Raw genomic sequence first — 23,809 nt, 5'->3', positions numbered from 1 at the left:
TACAAATGTTAATATATTGATTTTTCTTTGGTATTTCAAAATACTTCCTTCTCAAGTAGATGAGAGGGATCTAACTTGTAACAGATATTGTCACTGTTGAATCCAACATAATGGTTGGTATCCAATCTATAGATGGCAAAATGGGCACTGACTACGGGCGCGCTCGCATAGCCCGCATTTTTTTGTGGGCAGGGCATGCAAATTTTGTCCATTTGCTCATTTCACCCTGTCTGTTTTACCCACCAAACGCATGGGCATTTCCATTGGGCAATGCGGGCAGCCCGCAAACAATATTTAAGGAAAAATTAAGAAAATTTCAAATAAATTGGTATGTAATGTGATTTTTAATCCTTAAAAAATTGTAATATAATGTGATTTGATCAACTTCATATAAAATATCAAAGTTGTTGTTAATTTTTTATCTTCAATTACTTTATTTTATTTATTATAAGAATTTTTTAATTATTCAACAATGTCCGTGGGCCGCCCGCAAGCCCGTTAGCCCATTTTAAAACGAGCAGGACATTGAATTTTGTCCGTTATGCCAATACGGGCATGCCCGACCCATTTATATTAATGTGGGCACGAGCTAAACGGACTAAGCGGTCCGTTTTACCATGTCTATCAAATGAGTTAGAAATAAGGGATTAATTTTTTACATTACATATTCCACAAATTCATGCTTATCACAAAACCAATATTCTCTCCCTCACAAATACACACCACTTGAGAAGACTCTCAAAAACAGAATATAATATCGGTTAGAGTAAATTATACTGATATTCTCTGAGTTTTAACAAAATTACATAAATTATCTCTCACTTTTTTATATTTTCATTACACGACCACCCTGCATGAAAAATAAGTGTAATTTTTTAAACAAAAATATGATAAATGCAATTTAGTTAAACAAAATATGTCATATTGTGGTGAGAAATCCAAATAATATATGAGTCAATACATCATTATGATTTTTGGTTCGTTACGATATAGTATAAGAACGATTTAAACCATATTTTTTTAGAATTGTTGATGCATTTTGTAACAAAAAATAATAAAGATACATTGATTTGTATATTATTTGGACTTGTTTTCACAATATACCATGTTTTTGTTTACTTAGTTGCATTTGTCACGTTTTTTATTTAAAAAAATACATTTATTTCTCATGCAGGGGTGGTCAGTGAAATGAAAGTATAAAAAACTACAGGGATTTGTGTAGGTGTAAAAATGTGAGAGATAATTTGTATAATTTCACTAAAACTCAGAGTGTCAGTATAATTTATTCTAGCAGTTATATCCATCTATCTATATTTGCAATAACATTTTATCCTTAAAATTAAGAGTAAAAATAAGACTCTCCTCTCCATTATCAAAAAGAATCTCTGCTCACTTGACTCAATCATCCTACTCTTATCCCTAACAAGTGAATCAAGTTGTAAATTACTCAACTTCCTAAATTGATTACTAACGTCCAAAAATTTACACCACTCAAGTAAAATGTAAAGAAGTTGAATAATTTATAACTATTATATTTGAGTCATGAATGTGTAAATTTACAACTTATTTAGTCATCTAACTGCAGATGCTGGATAATTTAATTTAAATAATCACTTATGCAGTTGGGTGACTGGATCACTAAGGTGCATAAATTATAAAAAATATGAAGTTATATAATTTGATGTAGTTGATGTAGCTAATATATGAATGTACTAGTTGATTTAGCTAGATTTATCAGGATTTTTCATTCTATTGAGGTTTACATATATATACTCTTATAAGTTCCAACTAAACCACAAATTACTCAAGAATAGTGACCTTTAGAGCACTGTTTAAGAACACAAATAAAGTAAGTTGGCTTTAAAGAGTTAATTTGAGCATTTCTGGATATGTTAAACATATTGTTTTCCAAGACAAAATCTAATATTTTTGCTTTCTTAAACAAAATCTCAAAGATACTTGTTAAAATTCTTTACTACCTAGTTGTATTTATCATCATAATCTTGGTCTTAATATGGCATGAACTACAAAATGATAAAGAATCAGGAAACATTCATAGTATGAAGTATGAACTTCTTCTGTGTTAGACAACAAGGTACCTAGTCAACAATCTGACCATGATAGCAGGATTGACCAATTCTGTCACAAACTATATTCCTAATGTTGGAACTGTACAAATCACAAATGAGCATGCAGCAGCTACTGCTTAAGCTTTATAGCATTTAGAAGAAAGTAGGGACTAGGGAGTGAAGAAAGAATTTACACAAATGAGATTTACTTTTCATGATTATTGGCTTCGGTAGAATCTATGTTAATTATGAGAGGTTGGTTGAGATCAAAGGATGATTCAGCAACAATTGGTAATGCTGAAGAGGATGATGTAATGCCATCAATATCTTCATTTTCAGCCAATGCTTTATCTAAAGCAGACTTGGCAACTTTAGTAACACATATCATCAGAACCACTGCACAAACACCCAGATAAAAAGCATTGGAATCTTGCTCTTATTCAATATAAAGAGAGGGAAAAAATTAAGAGGGCAAAATCTTATAGGTGATATTTTGTTTTTTACATACTTTTTTTATAATCAAGGGGGCTAATCAATATTGTAAGTTAGAAAAGCACACAACATCTTCTGAAAAACTGGTTTACTACAATTATTTATCCAATATAGTTTTCAAGACAAATTCATCATGTGAGAAAACAATGTAACTTACCAGATATTATGACGCCTGAAATGATAAAAGCCTGCATCCACAAAAGAGAAACACATGTTATATCTGCTTAAGATAATGAGAGCACACCTATTTGATACAGTCGAGAAAATCGAAATATTACACTCTCGGAGACATCTTAGATTTCATCAAGATAAAGATAAAGCAAAGGTAAGTAGCCCTTGGAAAGATCATTTGAATATAAGTACTACAGGATGGCATATCTTACCCAACGAGTCTTCGAGAACTTGCCCCAACCGTGTGTAACATCGGAAAGATCTTTGAGAGTTGTTCCAACATATACAAGTGCCAGTGTTATTGGCTGCAACAGTAACAATTTGGAGGCATTTAATGAATTTCCCTAATTGGAATGCCATCTAGTAAGCCTCTCAAACAGTTCAATATTGTATGATTCAAAAAATTCATTTCACTGACAAGCAGCAGTGTAGTCAAATTGCATGGTTCAACTATTCATGTCACACGGTGATGATCCGAGATTAAAAAATTGTGATTTGCTTTTTCATACATGGAAGTGTAGATCCATAAAAGATGAGTTATTTAGCTTTGTCTACCAATGTTTGTCATTTTCTAAATCTTTAATTAGTTGAATTATATATTAGTATGAAAAGGTAAACATTTTACACTATTTTTAAATTAAATTGTGAATCTTAAACCAGTCTTCTGATTTGAAATTCAATTCTTGATTTCAATGATATCCACAACGCCACAACCATTTGTACATGTGCCTTTGATGTTGAAACAATGATCCTTTTCGTTTACCTATTTACTCGGTACAAGTCAAAACATAACTCTTTACATAGATGTCCAGTTCTCCATTAATCCCATGCACTATTTAATTGAAATCAGTAAGTAAGAGTGACTATCCAGAAGAAATCGAATTCACAATAAATGAAAATCATATAGCACATAACATAATATATTACTCAACCAACTCCACAATATATATTTGATCAAGGGATAGGAAGATACCATCATTCCTAACCAGGAAGCCAGCATGTATTCCCCAACTGAAACAGGAGTCACCGATAGAAGATAATTTAGCATGTTAAATGGTAGTAATGGAACAAGCCGAAGTAAGAAAACGATCTGCAAGGATGGATAAGGAAATTCAAAACAGAAAAAGGTCAGACATTCAGTTAAGAAAAATTATCAGAACAGAATACCAAGCAAAAAAGTAAAGCAATGACTAGAAATTGTCATGAAATACGCCGCTGACAGAGTGACTACTTAGCTTAGTAAACATTACAAAATAACATTGATTACAAAACCAAATAACTGGATATGATAAAGGTATACATCACAATTCACAAATATAGTCATGTTAAGGTATACATAATTTCTAAGTTGATTTTGTAAACAAGATTGAAATAAAAAGATAAAAACAAGAGGAAAACAAATAATTAAAGACCAACAAAACCAAAAATTTCAAATCAATATTAAACGGTGTGGAGTCTACATACCTTAAAACCAGATCTCTGAATTGCAATTGCCACTGATCTGAATTGGGGATAATCCCTCAATTTAGAAACAACAAATGATCTCCCGATCTGTAGGATATTAAAAAGATATGAATAAATAACATAATATGATACACAGAACCATATTGGTCTGGAAACACATGGACCAAAATGCAGCCCGGTCGGAATGCTAAAAGGGATTGCAAGAACAATGTAGAATTGTAGAAGAAGGAGCAAGACACAAGAATGTACTTAAAAATCTAACATCATTTTTAACCAATCAGCAGCAAGTATCAGACCAGTTGTTTTTATTATTGAGTTTTGAGAACTACTTAAAAATGTAAAACTTGAAAAACTTACTGTTCTACCAAGAAAAAATGCAGCTCCTGCACCGACAGTTGCACCAATAGAGTCAGCAATAAAGCCCACTGGAAGCCCAAAAAGATAACCACCACCAAGCTGAAAATGAAGTATCGAGTAAAGTGACTCGACAAATTTACTTTTGACTTTGCTTTTTGAAGCTTCCTTCTTTTCCAAAACGTGTTGTCAAGGAGATAGAAAATAAAAGCATGAAATGAAAAAGAGGGAATATAATTGCATACAAAAAAGTTATTAACATAAAGTAAATCAGAGATGGATGAAATAATAATTGACAAACGAAAGTCGCAGTCAATGTGAAAACAATCTATAGTTTTTTTTTGCTCATCATTGATGCATGCTTGCATAATCCTCAGTTACCTATCAGTCAGCATTTCAGCATTTTCAACTGAATAGGCATATCAAATTTCCACTTTCAGAGTTAAAAGAAAATGATAAACTTTCTATAATTTATACAGGTAAGTGGTAAGATGATAACCTGTGATAAGTTCAGCTAAGAAATTTACAAGTGACTCATGGTGACAATCACAAATACCTAAAAATATTAACCAACAATGCAGACAGAATTGCAGGAGCTCGAGAATATTATTCTAGTATAAATTAATTAAGAATGCCAGAAATGCCAGGGTATCAATGATTCTTACAGTAAGTACTGAAGCTGGAACTGCCAAGACAGTCAAAGGAATGTAAGCAACAGCCCTGAAAATCACCAAACAAATAACCAATTCACACATTATGCCAGCTTGTAAAACATTTATACACAATATGAAGACGCGAAGATCTAAAAGCAAGACAAAAACACAGGGAAAGAAAGTTATACTTCACCTAGAAAGCTTAATCATATTAAACGGCATTGTTTCTCAGCACTAGCTCAAAGTTCAAATGATGTTAGGCTTATGGTTATAATCTGTCAGCCAGGACACACTATCACAGATCTACAAATATTTTACCAGGCTCATCCTCACCAAAACAGTTCCTTTTAAAAAATGAACTCTATTGATTGCAATTAAAACTACACAATTCGAAAAAAGTTTCACAATTGTGAGATTGTAAAAAATTCCAGTGAAGTTAGTCAGTAGATAGAGATATAAGTGATCAAAAAATAAAATTGACTTACAGAACAAGTGGACCCCAGGGCCCAAGATCACGATCAACCCATACTAAGAAATCCTTCATCATCTGCAAATAGAGAATGAGAAAGGATTCAAAACCTCCATGTAAACGGAATGTTTGGGAAATTTTCCAGAAACGCAAATCCAAAGGCGATGAGAGGAGATTCCATTTGTAAAACTAGCTCAACTACACCATGACTTACGAGCTACTATTTTGTTTTTCACCTTTCAAGCCCACTACATTGCTAAACTTCAATTGTATAAAGATTTGAAGCAAATAACATACAAAGTCAATATCTTCCAAGGATCACTAGTCACTACTTTATCTCTAGACTTAAGCATAAATGCTACTTATATAAAATCCAATAACCATAGATAAAATTACATGATCAATAAGCAAATCTAGCAATAAACCAATTCAACAACAACAGCAACAAAAGAAAAAGAACATCCACCCCATTTCAACAAAATACTAATAAAAAATTACCAAAAAAAAAATCAGATAAAATGAGAAAATATGAGAGACCCATAAATGAAATTAAAGACAAAATTCAATAGGGTGTAAGAAAAAAGGAACCTTTTCAATAGGGAGAGTGAAACAAGCAACAACAACAGCAACGAGGAGGAGGAAGAAAAGTGTGATCCTAAGCGCAGAAGGGCAATAGAAAGGCATTGTAAACCTGCAACGCCAAGGCTTACACTCTTTGTCGTTGTAGCTGAGATCAGAAGAAGGTTGCTTCAATGAAGAGCGAGCCCTCAAACCCTCTAAATTTGCCACAATTTTATTCTGATGAGAACAATCTCAATAATCACAAACACTGTAGTTTTAAGCCATCAAATATATTCTTCAGATTTCTTGCTTTTTTAGCTATTATTGTAGAAAAATGTTATCTTTAAGTGGAAATGAAGTGGCTCAAAAAACGAACATTTTTGGATTAGAGAGATTGAAAAGGTTGTGGTTAGTTTAGTCATTTGGCTCATGAGTTAGGTCTACTTCACAACCATTTATGACATGGATTTAAGTGTATAAAGCTTTGGGCAAAATTAAACCATGGAAAAATAATTTGATAAAAATCATTTTAGGTAAAATAATGTTATTTGTATAGGACATTGTCATAGATTTGCTTACTTGCTTAACCTTTCCCTATTTATCTCCCACATTTTAAATAATTTATTATTTTTATTTAGAGAATAAAGTATCTCCGGTTACAATGACACAAGTTATCTTCTCCGATTAGTAAAATCATGACGTTTGTTCAATTTAATTATTTTCTATAAAAATATTTTTAAAATTAAACAAAATGGTAGATATGTCATACTTTTATTATCCGTTATTATCCGAATGAGATAAATTATCTTCTGATGATGAGTCAATATTTTATTCTCATGTATCTTATTTAGAAGTTTTTTTTCTTTCTATATAACAAAATCTATCTTATCATCCTTGGATAAGAAAGTAATATCTTTAGGCTTTGTTTATAAGTGTGGTTTTGGAAGGGAAGAGAAGAGAATGGAATCATGGATGGCTTTATAAATCTTTCTCTTTGTTTTTGGAGTTGGACTAATGAGAGAAGAAGGTTTGGAGGGTCACCAAAATCTTTCATATGTATATTTTTAAAGTTCTTTCAATTCATGGTTTGTAGATGAGAATAAAGTATCTTATGGTATAAGGAGATAATTTCCTTCATCTAACCACTAAAATCATAACATGTGTCTTATTTAATCAATTTCTACAAAAATATTTCTAAAATCTAACAAAACAGTACATGTATCATATTTTTAATGATTATAGGAGATAAATTATCTTCTGGTGTGAAGAGATACTTTATTCTCTTTTTAGATATAAAATGTCAAAATACCTAAATATTTGTATTAATGTTATATAATTATATATTATTGTTCATTTCTCATTGTTAATTATATATTTAAAGCAAAAAAAAATATTTTTACATTATTATTATTTTATCCTCTTCATCTAAATTCATATTCCCAAACAAGGGAAATGATTGTCTTCGTTTTTTCTTTCATTCTTCCTCATTCCTAACCTTTTTTATCTTTCTTATGGGTGGCAATACGGGTCAGTCCCACCCTAGTCGGCCCGCCTTTGCCCGCCAAAATATGGGCTGGCCCGACCCTTATTGCTAAAAGGGCTTAAAATGTTAGTCCAACCCATATTTGACAAGGCTGGCAAGCCGGCGGGCTGACTCCGTTTTTTTTTCTTCAAAACACACATTTATAATAAATTCAATCATAATTTCAAAAATAAATAATCATCACGTCTCATAGACGTCTTTTAAAACAAAAAATCTCAATCAAAATCCACAATCTCACAATAACATAACGTCTTATTTTAAACCTTATAAGTTCTAAATAGCAAGGTAGCATAGTCTTAAACTTTTAGACTCCTAGTTCATAATAAAACATTTAACTCCTAAGTTTTAAACATTATATGTTATGTTGGAAGAAGATGCGTCCACTTTTCTATTACTACCGTCATCAACATCTTTCCAATATTTTTCTTCTTCATGATCTACAATGTCATCAGAACAAATAAATGATAATTACATTATTGTTGATAAAATTTAATGTATTTAAATGATAATTACATTTTTGGTCATTGGTTTCATAATAAAATGAAAATCATTAGAACAAATAATTTGATTTTGAGTTGCCATGAAGATGTACCACTAAGTAGGGGTGAGCATGTGTCGGGTTGAGACATGTTAAGATTTGTCCTTACCCAGCCCTAATTATTGGTCGGGTCACTTTTTTGAACTTGGACCTAGACCCGAAGCTAACCCAACCCTAAATAGTAACTGGGTCAGTCTTTAAACCTGACCCGACCCTAAACCCGATTAAATATAATGCATACTCATTTTAGATAAAGACTTCTCAATATTATTTATTATTATGAATATGTAGTTTGATATATAAAATGATATATGTATATATATTATTAATCATGTATATATTATGTAAAAATTATAGAATAAATGATATTTTCGACCAAAAAGATATCATTACTTTATAGTTTATACACATTTGAGTAGAAACACATACAAACATGATGAATGAGTGACGGGTGGAACGGGTCGAGTCATGTTTGGTCCCTACCCGGGCCTAAATATTGGTCGGGTCTATTTTTGGAACCCAAACCCGGCTCTAGACCCGATCAAACCCGACCCTATTCGGACTCGATCATGATCGGGTCGTGCAGGGTGAGCGGGTAGGGTTGGGACTGCCTAGCGTGACCTTTATTGCTAAAAGGGTTCAAATTTCTAGCCCGACTTGCTAAAAATGGCAGGCCAAACGGGCTAGCATGTCGGATCAAACCCATATTGTCATCCATAATCTCTCTCCTTCCATTTCCCTCATAATTCCCAAACAAAACCTTAAGGTGAGTAAATGTATCTTCCAATAAGTGTCGCTATCAGAAATCTAATTCTTTATCTTTTAGTCAAGATAGAGATCCAATAAAATTTTATACCACTAGATCAACACTTTATTGGTATCTTATTTAAAAGTTTTAACCATGTATTAATTATTATTTTCATGTACACCTTATTTGAAATTTTATTGATTCACAATCGAAATATGATTGACCACCAACAAAAAAATATGATATATCGGAAAATAATTCAATGCATGTTATATAAATTAACATCAAGATAGTAAGATTTAGTGCTTCTAACCTTATTGTGTGCATGAAAATGTCCTATTATATAAGGGGAAGATATTTGACTATTCACTTATGTACAAAAAAAAGTTAACAATATTTTGAAATTTATATTAAAAATTATACTCAGTTTCAATTGGAATTGTTGTACCCCAAAAAAGGAAATTTTTTCATGTTTCAGAAGTAATTTGTCATTCATTATAATTTATAAAACCATTTTTACAGTGTCACGCGACTTAATTAATATGGTTAACATTATTGTATCATTAAATTAAATAATAATTAAATTTAGTTTTATAAAATTGTTTGTGATTAATGTAACTCTTTTATATTCCCTTTGATTTCGATTAATTATTAATATTTTTTCTCTTTTTGTACTATATTTTAGTTAAAATAGACTTGACTTCCAAAAAAATATATTTATTATTATAGATATTTTACTGAAAGCAACATTAATATACTAATATGTTGCAATTTACACATTTAATTATTATTTTAATATGGATACATTATTTTAAATGAAGAATTAAAATGGAACAGATAAAATATATAGTTATTTTGAATTTATTATAGTATTCACTTTAAGACAAGGAATATATATTTCTAAAAATTAAAAAGGAATATTTTGATTAAACATGAGAAGTGGTTTGTACATGGCGATCTTTTCCACCACAAGACAGTGTCTCTTTTGGAGGCGTGTCTCTCACCTTCACTATCCCCTTCTTGCAACCCTTCATAAATTAATCCTTAAATCCCAAATTCACAAATATCTATTTTTTTACTAAGACTATTCTTCACATTTTTTGGTAAAGAACTAATCTTTTTTAAAGTTTGTGTTTGTCATTCTAACAAATATAACTCTTAGGAATCGAACCATCAATCAGGATCTAGTGAGACCTTACATTATTAGACCAATGTCTTGTCATTTCACAAATATCTATGTAGTCTAATAAAGATGAGAATAAACATGTATTGCTTTATGTATTTTTATACTATTATTATATTATCTACAATTTATTTTCTATTATCAATAATTCTTAAATAAAATAATATAAACAAATGATAAAAAATGTATAAATCTTTATATTGATAATATATAAATATCACACTCAATAAAAAATTAAAGTAATTTACTACATTATTTATTTTACCCATTATAAATATAACTCAATAATAATCAAAATAAATATTTATAATATATGATATATGGATAATATAAAAACTCATATTCTATCATTTTAATCAATAAAAAATAGGTTTAAATGAATAAAGAAGTGGAAAAAGATATATGGACAATAAGAAATTTTAAGATATCTTTTCTATCATTCATAGTTTATTCATGACACCATGAATTTAAATATAAATAATATAATGAATGATATAATTATTATGTATAAATCTTTACACTGATATTGAATACATTTATATTTTAATAAAGAGTAAATATTCATTTCAGTGACTTATGTTTTTCAACCCTATGTTCTCTTAGAATTTGAAAAACCAAAAATTAATCTTTAAAAATTTCAAATATGAATCAAACTATCCATTTTTATTATATTTTACAAACTACCTAGTATGAACTATTTTGACCATAAATATTTGTTTGAAGTTGGATTTTGGAGGGGAAAGAAGAGAAATAGAAAACTTAAGAACTATGAAATACATTTGTAAGATGACTAATAAACTTTTACTCTCCCTCTAAAATTCAACTCCTAAACAAATTCTAAAATAATTAATATGACCACATCTGGTTTTTTTACTGATTTTTTTCATGTTTTTTCATAGACCAAACTAATAAGATGAAAACAAAAATATTTTTAACAAAAATAAATAAATAAAGAACGAACTTACCTGAGAGGTGTTTTTGTTGCGTATGATGCACCACCACCTCATATTCACCACCCTCGTCGCCACCATGCGCTCTTCCTCTTCCTCCTCCTCCTCCTCCTCCGTCGCCGCTCCTTCTTCTCACTCTAAACCCAAACCCTCCTCCCATTCCCACCTTTGCAACCACTCCCCCTCCGCCACCCTCGACCTCCTCATCCTCCTCCTGGTCCTCTTCGCCGGCGCTTTTCTCCTCTCCTCCTACTTCTCCTACATCTTCAACTCACTTTCTCTCCTCTTCTCCCAATCCCAATTCCCAATCCCAATCCCAATCCCTTCCCCTTCCTATCTCATACCCTTCATCCTCTTCTTCCTCTTCTCCTTAACCGCCGTCAAATGCTGTGGCTCCAGATCGCGCAAGTGCGAGAGGAGAGGGTGTAGGGGTTTGAAGAAAGCGATGGAGTTTGATTTGAAGATGCAAACAGAAGAGAGTCTTAGGAATGGTTCTGGTTCTGGTTCTGGTTCTGGGTTTGGGGAGATTGATAAACTACCTTGGAAGGGAGGGAGTGAAGGGAATCCAGATTATGAGTGTCTTAGGGCTGAGCTTAGGAAGATGGCTCCGCCGAATGGTCGCGCCGTCTTGCTTTTCCGTTCCCCTTGTGGCTGCCCCATTGCTAAGCTTGAAGGTTGGGGCTCCAAAAAAGGCAAGCGCCATAAGAGGTGTGTGTTACTCTTCTTTTGCATTTTATTATCAATTTTTTTGGAAATTCAGTTCTGCCTTGTTTTTTATTTTGTTTTGTTTTACAAGATAAAATATTTAAGAAATCTTGTGGACTTTGTCTAATTGGTTAACAATGTAAGATTTAGTGGTATTTGAGTGATGTTAGTTGATTGGTAAGTGCAGCAGAGATGCTAGTGTTTTGTTAGATGAGTTGGTATAAAAGAAAAGGATTAAGCTGGGGATGGATGCATTAAAGGGGAAGTATGATTGGTACTTGTTGAGGAACCGTATCCGATGGTTTGGACATGTGAGAAGAAAATAGTTAGAAGAGTTGACGAGATAATGGATGGCCTATCGAGAAAAACCTAGATGAAACCATAGTAAAGAATTGCACGATTTGGTCTCTGAGATAGAACACTGTGACATTGTTTGATCTACTTAGCTGATCTCATCTAGTGAGAAAGAGCTTTGATTGTTTTTGTTGTTGTTGTGTTTGTTGTTCAATTTTTTGTGTTTCTGATTACTATCTGAATGGATCTAGCTCAAATATTGTATTTTTGAGACATCTTCAGTGTGAAGTGTTTTGTGTGATTACTTTACTTTACTGTCTGAAATTGTTGCTAATTAAGTATGGCTTTCTGTCCTTTGATTGCTTCATGTGTAGTTTTGTGTGATAATGTGCATTCTGCTCTTGTTGTCTGTTTCTCATTGGTTGTGGTTTTTTATCTTCTGATTGCTGTGTGTTGTGTTCATTTTCTAAATAGGTAAAGGAACGATTTGTTTTGATTAATGGTTGTGGCTGAAATAGTTGAGACATGGCTGAAAGAGTTGCATTAGTTTTCTTCTTGTCATATGGCTTTTAGTTTTCTTATGTTTATCTTACGAGCCTGGTTACGACAAGTCATTCATATCCATATGTTATCCAGTTATAGTATTGCTGTATTGGGTTTTCAGCCGGAAATCTTCCTGTAATTATCGTGATTGCATGAATCACCTTGGAGGGGTTAAGTATATGGTCAAAGGGTAATTATCATAAGAGATCATTCAAAGGCCTTTACTTATGGAGTAGTCAATAGCACATTGGCAGCCATCTGCCGCTGCAGAGCTCTCGTGGCATCACATTGTTGAGTCTGTCGCAGCCAATATAGCAGATCAATCACAGATGGAATAGCCAACCTTTCCTAGAAGCCCCAAACTTTCCATCCAACCTCAACCCATTTCTGGCTAAACTAAACCCTCCCTTTTCCGACGAAGCTGCCCTGTTTTCCTAGTATGCAACCCTAGTTCCAATCAACCTTCCCCTCCCGGCCAACCCTCCACATTTCTGACAAGCTCACCCTTTTGCAGCCTCCTCTGTTCTGCATGCAACTTTCCCTTTCTGTCTTTCTTTTCCCTTGTCTTTCTATTTATTTTGTTGTTATCTATTTTAGCTGTTGTCTCTCAATTTTACAATCTAAATCATTTTTACTCTCAGTCCTGAATCTGTGAAGTTTGTTTTATTGTTCATAATCAAATTTTGTAACTATTAGAGTTTTTTTTGGGTACTGCCAAGAGTTTCCCCCCACCCTTTTGGGTAAGGAACTGATCCCTTTTGGGGGGGGGGGACATTGAATTTTGTCCGTTATGCCAATACGGGCATGCCCGACCCATTTATATTAATGCGGGCACGAGCTAAACGGACTGGGCGGCCCGTTTTACCATGTCTATCATTGTAGCAGTGTCCACTTCAAGTATCATTGTAGCAGTGTCCACTTCACCTCACTTGCACTATGCTGCTATAGCGTTGGTGGATGTGTCTGCTTCATGCCACTGTCCATCGACCACCATTAGTTACTATGCGTCTTTAAACAATCTGTTTGTTTAAATGGGTTGAATGTAGAAGTGTTTTGCCAATTTGCTGATATGATAATGCATTGTATTTCTGACCTTTTAAGCATTGCTTCAATAGACTTTTGGGTTTGATGCATTATGTATAAATATTTAATTATCACAGATTTGTTGTATTATGTTATTTTTTCCTTTTTCTTAAATAATAATTTTACGGAAGGTCTCCTGTCCTTCACCTGGTTTTTTTTATTGTATTGGGCTCACCTGGCACATGTGGGTAGTGACCTTGTTTATGGTTTGTCCTTCCCTGATAACTATGCCCTCTTAGTTGACAGGGTCTTTGTTTTGGTAAAAAAGAAGCAATTCCATGACTCCTTGTATTTCTCTACTAGGAGAATATGTTTGCCCATACATTGATGCAATACTTTCAAAACCATTATTGGGTGAATCTGAATACTTCTTTCTATATAGTCTTATCTCATGATCTTAAATTGCGTTCTTAAAATCCTTTCCTTCTTACAATATTATTTCAACGAGCCCACAGAAACAGGTTATTGGTAAGAATTATACAGTCTTCATCTGCTAGATTGCCTGTGATTTGCTCATAGAGGTACAAAATTTGATGTCAGGGAATTTTCCATATGTTTGCCCTAATATATATGTGTCTCGTTCAAAAGTAGTCAATGGAATTTTCTATCATCGAAGTTTCTAATGGTGATTTATACCATGATTCATGAGGGGTTTATTAGGCTTCTTTCACTCATCCTTTTCTCTTTACTACTGCCTAAGCTTTGAGGCTATGCTGAACTTTAAGTAGTCCAAGATTTGTCTCAAAAGAGTTTCTGCCTAATTATAGTTCATCTTAACAAGCTACATAAACCATGCCCTTATTAATGGCAACATATTGTTACTTTGAGGATAGGTAACAAGTACGAGTTGCTTTAACCAGAAGCATGAAGCTTTACCTGTGCTCCCTTCATGAACAATTTTATAACTTAGAATCGTTGTTTTATAAATTTGTTGAAACTTATTGATAATTTCATCCTTTGGTTGCTTATATAATTGACTACCATCTCATCCTGCATGCATCATCTCAAATTGTTATTTTACTGATTTGAACAGGTCCTCACCCAAAATGACTCTTAATGGAGGAGGGGGAGATCATCGCTGATTGACAATGGTGCTGGCGTCTTATCTATATTACTATCATTCTCATGGTTCCGATCTTACTGGAAGACTGATAATCAGAACCATTTTTACCCAGAGAAAATAGCAATATGGTGTTAGCCATCCTTCTATAAATATATATATATGTTATCTATGATTCTTTGCATACTTTTTTGGAAGGATCATACATAATTAACTGCAATAAATATATGATTCATCATTGTCAAATTTCATCAGTTGTAGATGTCTAAAAGTCCCAAAATGTCCTACTCCCTTGCCCCTTAAACTATTTCACTTAATTCACTTCGAAATTATATTGGAATGGTCGTTCAAGTTATGGATGGAAAGTAGTTCATGTTTTTTAAAGAGATGATTATGCATAATGTGTTAATTTAGAATGATGTTATAGCTTTCTTACAAATCTTTCTAATTATGAGGATGTATATGTTACCTGAATTCTTTTAGCAAATGTTTGGGTCTATGGAGTTTTCTTCCATGCAAGATTCCTGAGTGTTCAATTGTTAATTCATCATTCCTTTGTTTATTAATTTATACCCAAACATTAAATATATAACAAAGAGTGGGGACTTGTTTTTCTCTTATATCACTGCATTATCGACTTTGTTGTATGTAATGGTTTTTAGTTTTCGATTGCATTAGAAAGTATGTTATTGTATTTTATACCTTATATTTGTTAAACCTATTTCATTTCATCTTTTTAAGAATTTTTTTGGGTATAATATTCCCTCACCCTAGGCGTAAGGAAATAATCTATTTCTGGGTGCGTGGTTGTCATTCCTAACAAATATTGCTTAAAGGAAACGGACCTTTAACTTTTAGTCTAGTAAGATACATGAGATCTAATGTGATTTTGCACTACAAAAGTAATGTATGTTGGTTTTTAAGAAGTTTTTAATTTCTATATATAGAAATTAAAGAATAAATGAGTGGTAAGTCTTGAACAATTAATCATTTTCATTATATAATTATCTTTTTTCTATTATATTTTTCCATTAATTTTTAAAAATTAATTTAGGAAAAAAGTTAATTATTTTTATCATGTTAATCATGTTGACAAGAGATTTAGCACGATTTAGGGCTTCATGATCATTGCACCTCACAACATTATGACCCTTATATGCAAAGATGAGTGATTTTAAGTTGAAAACTGGAAAAAATGACTTAGGATCATAATAAAATGAGAGAATTTCCAATAAATATCTATATTAGGTATTCTAGACCAAAAATTGGGAAAATCAAATAAATACCCTTAAGGTACTTACAAATATTCTCAATTATAGAAACTATAGTAGTTTTGTGAAGAAACATGAAGTCTATGAATGAAAGTCGAAAGTTTAAAATAGGCAAAATAAGACAATTTTGATTCAAACACCTTGGAAGGAATTTCCCATATAGCCTACATTGATACAATATTTTTTTCCCGGTCATTATCCTTGAGATTACGTTGAGGCAGATCATACATATTACTTCAACAAAAATGTGTAAGCAATTTGGGACAATTTTTGTATCCGCTTTCACTCAAAATATGAAAATGAAATCGTTCAATCATGACAGTCAATGATAGCCAATAAGAATCGCTTTAGTCGAGTCCATAAAAGTTGTAAGGAACAATTAGTAAAAATCTAAGGGAGCAAATAAGTAAAAATCTAAGGGGCCTAAATATGTATGTACTCATATTTAAACTCAAGTTTTTTGGGTCATGTACCTCAATGTGCGTTTAAACATAAGTTTTCCATGTGGTGTACTTAGATGTGCATTTAGTTTTCGGGGTCCTGGACCTCTATGTGCATTTAACTTTTCGGGTCGTGTAGCTTAATGTACAATTTAAGCTTTCTAGGTCTCGTACCTCAAGATGCAATTGAGGCTTTTTGGGTCTCGTACCTCGATGTGCAATTCAAGCGTTTGTAATAAATGTTTCTCTACAAATCAAACATTCGACCTTTAGCCTAATACAATACATAAGAATCTACTGAAGTTTTATACTATTAGACTAACATCTCATTAGTTATTAAGAATAAATGAGAGGTAAGTCTTAAATAATTAATTATTTTTATTATATAATTATATTTTATTTTATATTTTAATTTTTAAAACATTAGTTAAGATAAAAAGTGAATCATTTTTATCATATAAATATATTTATTTATCTTTTGGATTTTTTATATTTAATTTTGAAACGCATGATAGTTTATATATGGACCATACTTTTCAGTAATTTGGAAATATTTTTTTATTATTTATTATAATTATTAAAAAAATATTACTTAATTATTATATGATACCACATAATGCAAAAGGAATAATAGATGAAAAGCTAAACCTGGGATTGGTAAGAGGTTGCTAGCACATTGTAATACCTTTCAAATCCAAACAAAAGTAAACAATCTTGCTCAAAGTGGTGACCCAATTAAAATCAACTAAAATTCTTGCACATTTCCATAAATATACGTACACTATTAATTCCTTTGGTATAATCCACACATCACATTAAAATAAAATAAATTCAAATCATTCTCTAAACAATATAATTCATTTCCTTAAGCCATCCAAATTATTGATGGCATTGGTAATTCTGTAATTAAACCAAGACGGACCCCACCACACTATAATAGTAATAATTATATAAAAATACTGTACCCTCGCCATTAATCATAAATTCATCATTTCCATCACTATTATCAGAGTTTGTATCTCCAAACCCATATTTTTATTTTCTAATATTCAATATTTAATTTTTGTATAATTTATTTTAAAGAATTATATCACATTTTTTATATAGAGTATACATGATATTATAATTTTATTTTAATATTTAATTATAAATAATATTATAATTTGGTATGGAGTGTAGAGTCTTCATATGATATTAATTATTACAAAAAAATTATTTTCTAAAAAAGAATAAGCCTTTAATATTTGATTTGATTGTATTTTGAATATATCATATTCAATATAAATAAAATAAAATTATACATGTTCAATTACCTTAATGTTCTTTAGACATATTTTACATTTATATAAGGGAAAAGTTCACATAACCCCCTTAAACTTTATGTGTTTTGCAAGTAGATACTTTAAATTATTTTTTCTCCATGATTACTCCTTGAACTTTAACTATTGATGAAATTGGTCCATACATACAATTTTAAATTACTTACAATAAAATTGTAATTAGCACATTATAAAAAAAATTAAATATTTGTACCATATACACTCTTTTTTGAAATGGATTGTATAATTACATAACAATGAAAGAAATATAAGTCATAAATAATTATTTAATAACTATGATTAAAATCATATAATTTGTACATATATCCTTTCTTTTGAGATGAGTTAGCACAATTATCAAACAATAAAGAACACAGGTTAATAAAAAAAAATTCTCTATAACATAATAGTAATAATTATATAATTAAACCAAGACGGACCCCACCACACTATAATAGTAATAATTATATAAAAATACTGTACCCTCACCATTAATCATAAATTTATTAGAGTTTCATTTCCATCATTATTACCAATTAGAGTTTGTCTCTATCCACACGTATTTTCTAATATTCAATATTTAATTTTTCTAATAATTCATTTTAGAGAATTATATCACATTTTTTATATTGAGTAAATCTGATATTATAATTTTATTTGAATATTTAATTATAAATGATATTATAATTTGAGATTGAGTGTATAATCTTCATATGATATAAATTATTACAAAAAAATTATTTTTTAAGAAAGAATAAGTCTTTAATATTTGATTCGATTGTATTTTGAATATATCATATTCAATATACATAAAATTAAATGAAATTATACATGTTCATCAATTACTTGAATGTTCTTTAGACATATTTTATATCTATATAATAATAAAGGTAAAGTTGAAATATAAAAATTACCTATGTTTAATTAACTATATACTCCTTAACCATATTTTATCTATATATATATATATATAGTAATATAGATATCGGATAATATATATACTTTTAAATTGAATTTCAAATCAGTATCATAACTATTTGTGTATCAAAATTGGTCAATTCTTAAAAAAATAGAAAAACTTAAAACAATAAATATATATATTATTTCTTATAACATAATTAGTGAACCAATAGAATTGGGATGCAACATATCATATCCTATCTACTTAGATGATGAGAAAAGGAGACAAGGATCTGCCATAATAAGATATATTTATATATATTATTTTTCTATAACATGATTAGTAAACTAATAGAATTGTGATACAACTACATATATCACTATCCTAACTACTTTTTTTTTTGTTACACTATCTTAACTACTTTGATAGAACATGGATAATGATCTATTATTCAAACAATGTCTCAAATTTCGAACTAATGATATTAAAGCAAAAATAGAAAAATAATAAATATTTCATTTTTTAATTAATATGATATATTTTCAATGTTTCGGGTCTTGGGGATATGGTTTGGAGCAATAACATATCTTTGTTTGTGAAAGATTTTTCCACATGAAGAAAGCTCATAAAATTATGCTTTTGTATATCCATTAATGGAGAGGATATTTGTTCATGAGTCTCTTTTGTGACTCAACATCGTCACTTGACTTATCGTCTACCCGGTATTCTTCTTCATCATCAATCCCTAAAGAGAAATATGTAACAATAATTCCATTTTCACCATAAAACTGGATCAAAACTAAGTACAAAGACATGCCAAAAATGGTGACCAAGACAAAGAACAAGCTGAACTGAATGTTGACAAGAGATTTAGCACGGTTAAGAGCTTCATGATCATTGCACCTCACAAGATTATGACCCTCCTTAAAGCACCCTTTAGGTATAAGGGTTGGTGTCCAAAGCATGAAACCCATAAGCATAAGCCATAACCCTTGGAAGAATATGCTTAGAGAACGAACAAAACCTAGTAAGAAACTTTTTGGCATGCTTATTCCCATAACTGTAGTTAACAAAGAAACAATGATAAGAAGTTGCAATAACAAGTGGTATTGTCCCTCTGGTCCATTATGATCTGCTGAGTGAAGATGCAATAGGAAAAGTTGTTGAGCAAAGGCTATAGAGGCTAACAAATTTGTTAAGGCTTTTCGTATTTCAGTGTGGATATTGTCTAGAATGATCGCGAATGTAGCATAGACCAAGAAGGTCATCGAGATTAAAGAGTGCTCGAAATTGTGGAGATGGTAAGATGGAATGGTTCCATCATGGTCTAAAGGATGGTGGCGACTAGGGCCTATAAAAAGTTCCATGGATATTGAGGCTGTGGATCCAGCTATGATGAGGAAAAGTTCAAAGTATTTGGACTTTGATGTTGGGAACCATGGTGATGAAATGTAGGATTTTGGGTTAAGAGCATGGAGCTTGATGTGGTTGTAGAGGTGCCATAGACCAATGAACAAGAACCCAAAACCTGGAGCTACATGTCCAATTAGAGTGCCCATTATTTTGTGTGTGTGTGTGTGGATTTGGAAGAGAGAAAAGGGTATGAAGGGTTGAGTTATGGTTATGGAAGAGTAGAGTAGATGAGTTCAAAAATTGAAAGGGTGGAGAGGCTTTTATTATGTGGCTTTAGGCTCGAGATGCTTCTAAAACATGGATTTTGGTGGTGCCTTAAGGAACAAAATTTTTGTTTTTACTTTTGTTCATAGATATGACAATCATACTTTACCTTACATGCCAGTTTCAAGATTTTTGTTCTTGCCTTTTGTTAATAGATATGAAATCATACTTCACCTTACATGCCACGTTCAATCAGAAAAGTAGTGAACTTTTCTAATTATACAATAATTATATTAATTATATAAACATACTATTTAAAATTGATCGAAACCAGTATGAGTTAAATTTAACAATTTTTATTTAAAATTATAAAATTTATATGAAAGTGACTTAATTTCTACTAAGATGTTATTGCAGAAAATCAAACACACATTAATTATTTTTTTATACTTCTAAATTAAAATATGATATACACCAAGTTACACATTTTGTTATAACAAATAGTTTAAATACAAGTGTTTCTCACATTCTTATTAGTTTTAACAATAATATTAATATAATATATATATATATATATATATATATATATAATTTCACTAATATAAAGTTTAATTAGCAAATTAATAGTTAAACTGTTATATTACCATAATAGTAGATTCACTTAAACGATATATATAATACTAGTTTTTTAGTGATAATATGAGACCTTCATGTTTCTTAATTTGGTTTCTGTTTGGTTTACATCTTGATATATGATTTCGTAAAAAAATTCTCTAATTAGTTGAAAGAATAGAAGCTAATTTTTAAGGTAAATTTTTAAAAACAGAAAGAACCATCCAAATATCATTACTCTGTTAGCATTAAGGTAATTTATTATTTAAATATTTTATTATTTGGTTTTGTTTATATCACCTTTCTCACTCCTAAAAGGTGAAAGAAAATTATATAATAACCGTTAGTTCACTAAAGGAATATACAATGCTAACTTTGAAGTGGTCACATATTTAAGATTTTAATCACTTAAATATTATTATCTAACTATTTAATAATTAAAAATGAATTACTTTTATTATTAGAAGATAAAATAAGAAAACAAATGAATTTTTACATTAATTTAGTATTAATATTTTTACTATTAGAAAAACTAAACAAAGTTTAAGATATTGACCGTTTTAAAAATAGGCTAATGACATGATTAGTTGATGGGACAGTTTTAACCTCGCAAGAAGTAAAGATGATACATCCGGGAGCACATTTCTTATCTCATAACTATTATATTTTTAATTTAAATATTTTTTAATCAAATATATAAAATGATACATATAATAGTATATTTTTCGGAATAACAAATATACTAGAATCTAGTAACAGGGTAGTGAAGATAAGTGATATGATGATTGCACTAAAAATGAGGGAGAAGAAATGACTTCATGCGAAAAAATTATGTTTTTGCTTGTTGTGTGTCTGAACTTTTATTCATATATAGTAATGTCATTGTTTACTCATTTTCTTGTCTTTTGTAAATTGCACATTAACTTTTTGATACATTTAAGAAATCAAACTACATTTTATTATTTGTTTTGGATTTTTATTATCTGATTTAGATTTTTTATGATTTGATAGGGATTTTTATAATGAAATACATCTAATAAATAACCTATATCCTCTTTAAATGCACTAACCATTTCTTTAAAAATCAAAAATTGACTAATTAACATGATTCACTTCCTATTTTAAGCTTATATACCTTTCTTTTTCCTTTTCTTATCATTCTTGTTCATTGGCCAAACAAAAGAGGATTTACCAAATCAACGTATATAGATTGCAAGTCACTAACTAAATTGTTATTATATATAAAAAGTATATAAAGTACACATAATTTTCATACAAGGAAATCATCACTAAACAAATTAGTTACTTAATATATAGAAATAGTAGTTTTTTGATAAACAAATTAGTTCCTTAATATGTGATAGTAGTAATTTTTGGAGGTAGCCGTATAACATAAAATCTAAATGTTTGTTTGATATAGATGAAAATATGTAATTTTTGTTTATTTTAAGAAAATAAGTTTAGAGTTGTAACATGTGTATGTTGAAACCTTCCTACATTATAAACTCGGTTTTTAATTATAAAAATAACCTATCATTTATGATGGGTTCTTTATTTTTTTTCAACCAATTTTGCTTCCTATTTTACCCCACAAATTTCAATAGCACTTTTATCTTTTTTAAATTGATCTCTAGTTGGATTACTATTTTATCATATTGTATTATTTATTTTATGAATTAACTAATTCAAGTTTAATAAATTTTATTTATTTGTATATTATATTGATATTAGTTTTTATATTGTCTTTTATTTTAATTTTTTTAGTATTTGTCAAAGGTGTACTAAAAGTTAAAATTTTATAGTAAAAATATATATAATTATAAATAATAAAAAATATATATTTTAAAAATAGCATAAAAGCAACCAAAATAATTTAAATATAAAGGATTAACTTCATTCTTTTTTGGAAGTTACTCTGTAAAAAATAATATTTCTATCTTACACGTACAAAAAAATTTAGATTATATTCAGTTTTCACCTAAGGTATTCAAACATAAATATATTGTAATATGAACATAGTATAATAATCTTAACCAGCGGGCATTGGTTCAAGTGGTACATGTTTGATTGCCCTTAAGCAAGATCTTGGGTTCAAGTCTTGTGGATGGAAAAAAATGTCCTCTGAGAGAGTCAGTCTCATATAACATTTTTTTACTATCATTATATTATGCATCATTCATTTTTAATTATCATTTTAATACATATGAGTGGTGAATGGTGTATTAAATATATATTTACACTGATTACATGGATATTACACAAATAGTACAAAACTTTTCCGAACATAATGAACATAGAATTCAAATCACTAACCTCATATATAAAAAGTTTGTGCGTAATCAACTTTTATTACAGCAACAAATTTTGGTTAATAAAAGTAGTTTAATTGATATATAAGTTTAAAATCAGCAATTTTTTAATTAGAAACCCAAAAATGAATGATGCATGAAGATTATACCATTTCAAACCAAAAATACTGCCCCACGAATCCATGCAGAAACATCACTGTGAATTTCAATATTCCAATATAGGGGAGCAGGACCCTATTATACTCCCTCACCCAATTAGATCATAATCGGACCTAAAAATGGTTGGGTTTTATCATGTTAAGGGTCGATTTTGAGTTCAAAAATTAGACTCAAATAATATTTAAGATCAGTTATGGAAAAACATGCATGATCCGACTCAGTGTGTCCCATGGCTATACAATTATTATGTTTGTATGTTTTCTATTCAATTATGTATAGAGTAATGAAATATCTTTAGTTG

The 23,809-nt window shown here is 30.2% G+C and overlaps 3 protein-coding genes and 1 long non-coding RNA gene across 5 annotated transcripts; 1 reads left to right on the top strand and 3 right to left on the bottom strand.

The window, feature by feature from the left end:
- LOC109345312 (TVP38/TMEM64 family membrane protein slr0305-like) lies at window positions 2,035-6,635 on the bottom strand. 2 transcript variants are annotated; one of them, XM_019584236.1, is made up of 10 exons: window positions 6,261-6,635; window positions 5,689-5,750; window positions 5,216-5,270; window positions 4,554-4,652; window positions 4,197-4,283; window positions 3,706-3,822; window positions 2,945-3,037; window positions 2,719-2,749; window positions 2,263-2,465; window positions 2,035-2,216 (listed from the first exon to the last, which is right to left on the bottom strand). In XM_019584236.1, exons 1-9 carry the CDS (start codon window positions 6,354-6,356, stop codon window positions 2,275-2,277), a joined length of 831 nt encoding a protein of 276 aa, XP_019439781.1. In that variant the 5' UTR covers window positions 6,357-6,635; the 3' UTR covers window positions 2,035-2,216; window positions 2,263-2,274. The 2 variants fall into 2 exon arrangements, with proteins under 2 accessions (XP_019439781.1, XP_019439780.1); XM_019584235.1 differs by having other exon boundaries at window positions 2,046-2,465; window positions 6,261-6,366; window positions 6,403-6,634.
- Window positions 11,204-15,131, top strand: LOC109345310 (uncharacterized protein At5g19025-like). Its single transcript, XM_019584233.1, has 2 exons — window positions 11,204-11,903; window positions 14,854-15,131. Exons 1-2 carry the CDS (start codon window positions 11,233-11,235, stop codon window positions 14,900-14,902), a joined length of 720 nt encoding a protein of 239 aa, XP_019439778.1. The 5' UTR covers window positions 11,204-11,232; the 3' UTR covers window positions 14,903-15,131.
- Window positions 12,874-13,431, bottom strand: LOC109345311. The gene is made up of 2 exons (XR_002107409.1): window positions 13,218-13,431; window positions 12,874-13,112 (listed from the first exon to the last, which is right to left on the bottom strand). It is a non-coding gene; the product is annotated as an uncharacterized LOC109345311 (long non-coding RNA).
- Window positions 19,216-20,479, bottom strand: LOC109344801 (transmembrane protein 45B-like). Its single transcript, XM_019583546.1, has one exon. It carries the CDS (start codon window positions 20,368-20,370, stop codon window positions 19,462-19,464), a length of 909 nt encoding a protein of 302 aa, XP_019439091.1. The 5' UTR covers window positions 20,371-20,479; the 3' UTR covers window positions 19,216-19,461.

The sequence above is a fragment of the Lupinus angustifolius genome, chromosome LG04, assembly GCF_001865875.1.
Source record: "Lupinus angustifolius cultivar Tanjil chromosome LG04, LupAngTanjil_v1.0, whole genome shotgun sequence".
In the NCBI taxonomy this organism is placed as follows: domain Eukaryota; kingdom Viridiplantae; phylum Streptophyta; class Magnoliopsida; order Fabales; family Fabaceae; genus Lupinus; species Lupinus angustifolius.
This window is presented reverse-complemented; position numbering and strand designations above follow the sequence as displayed.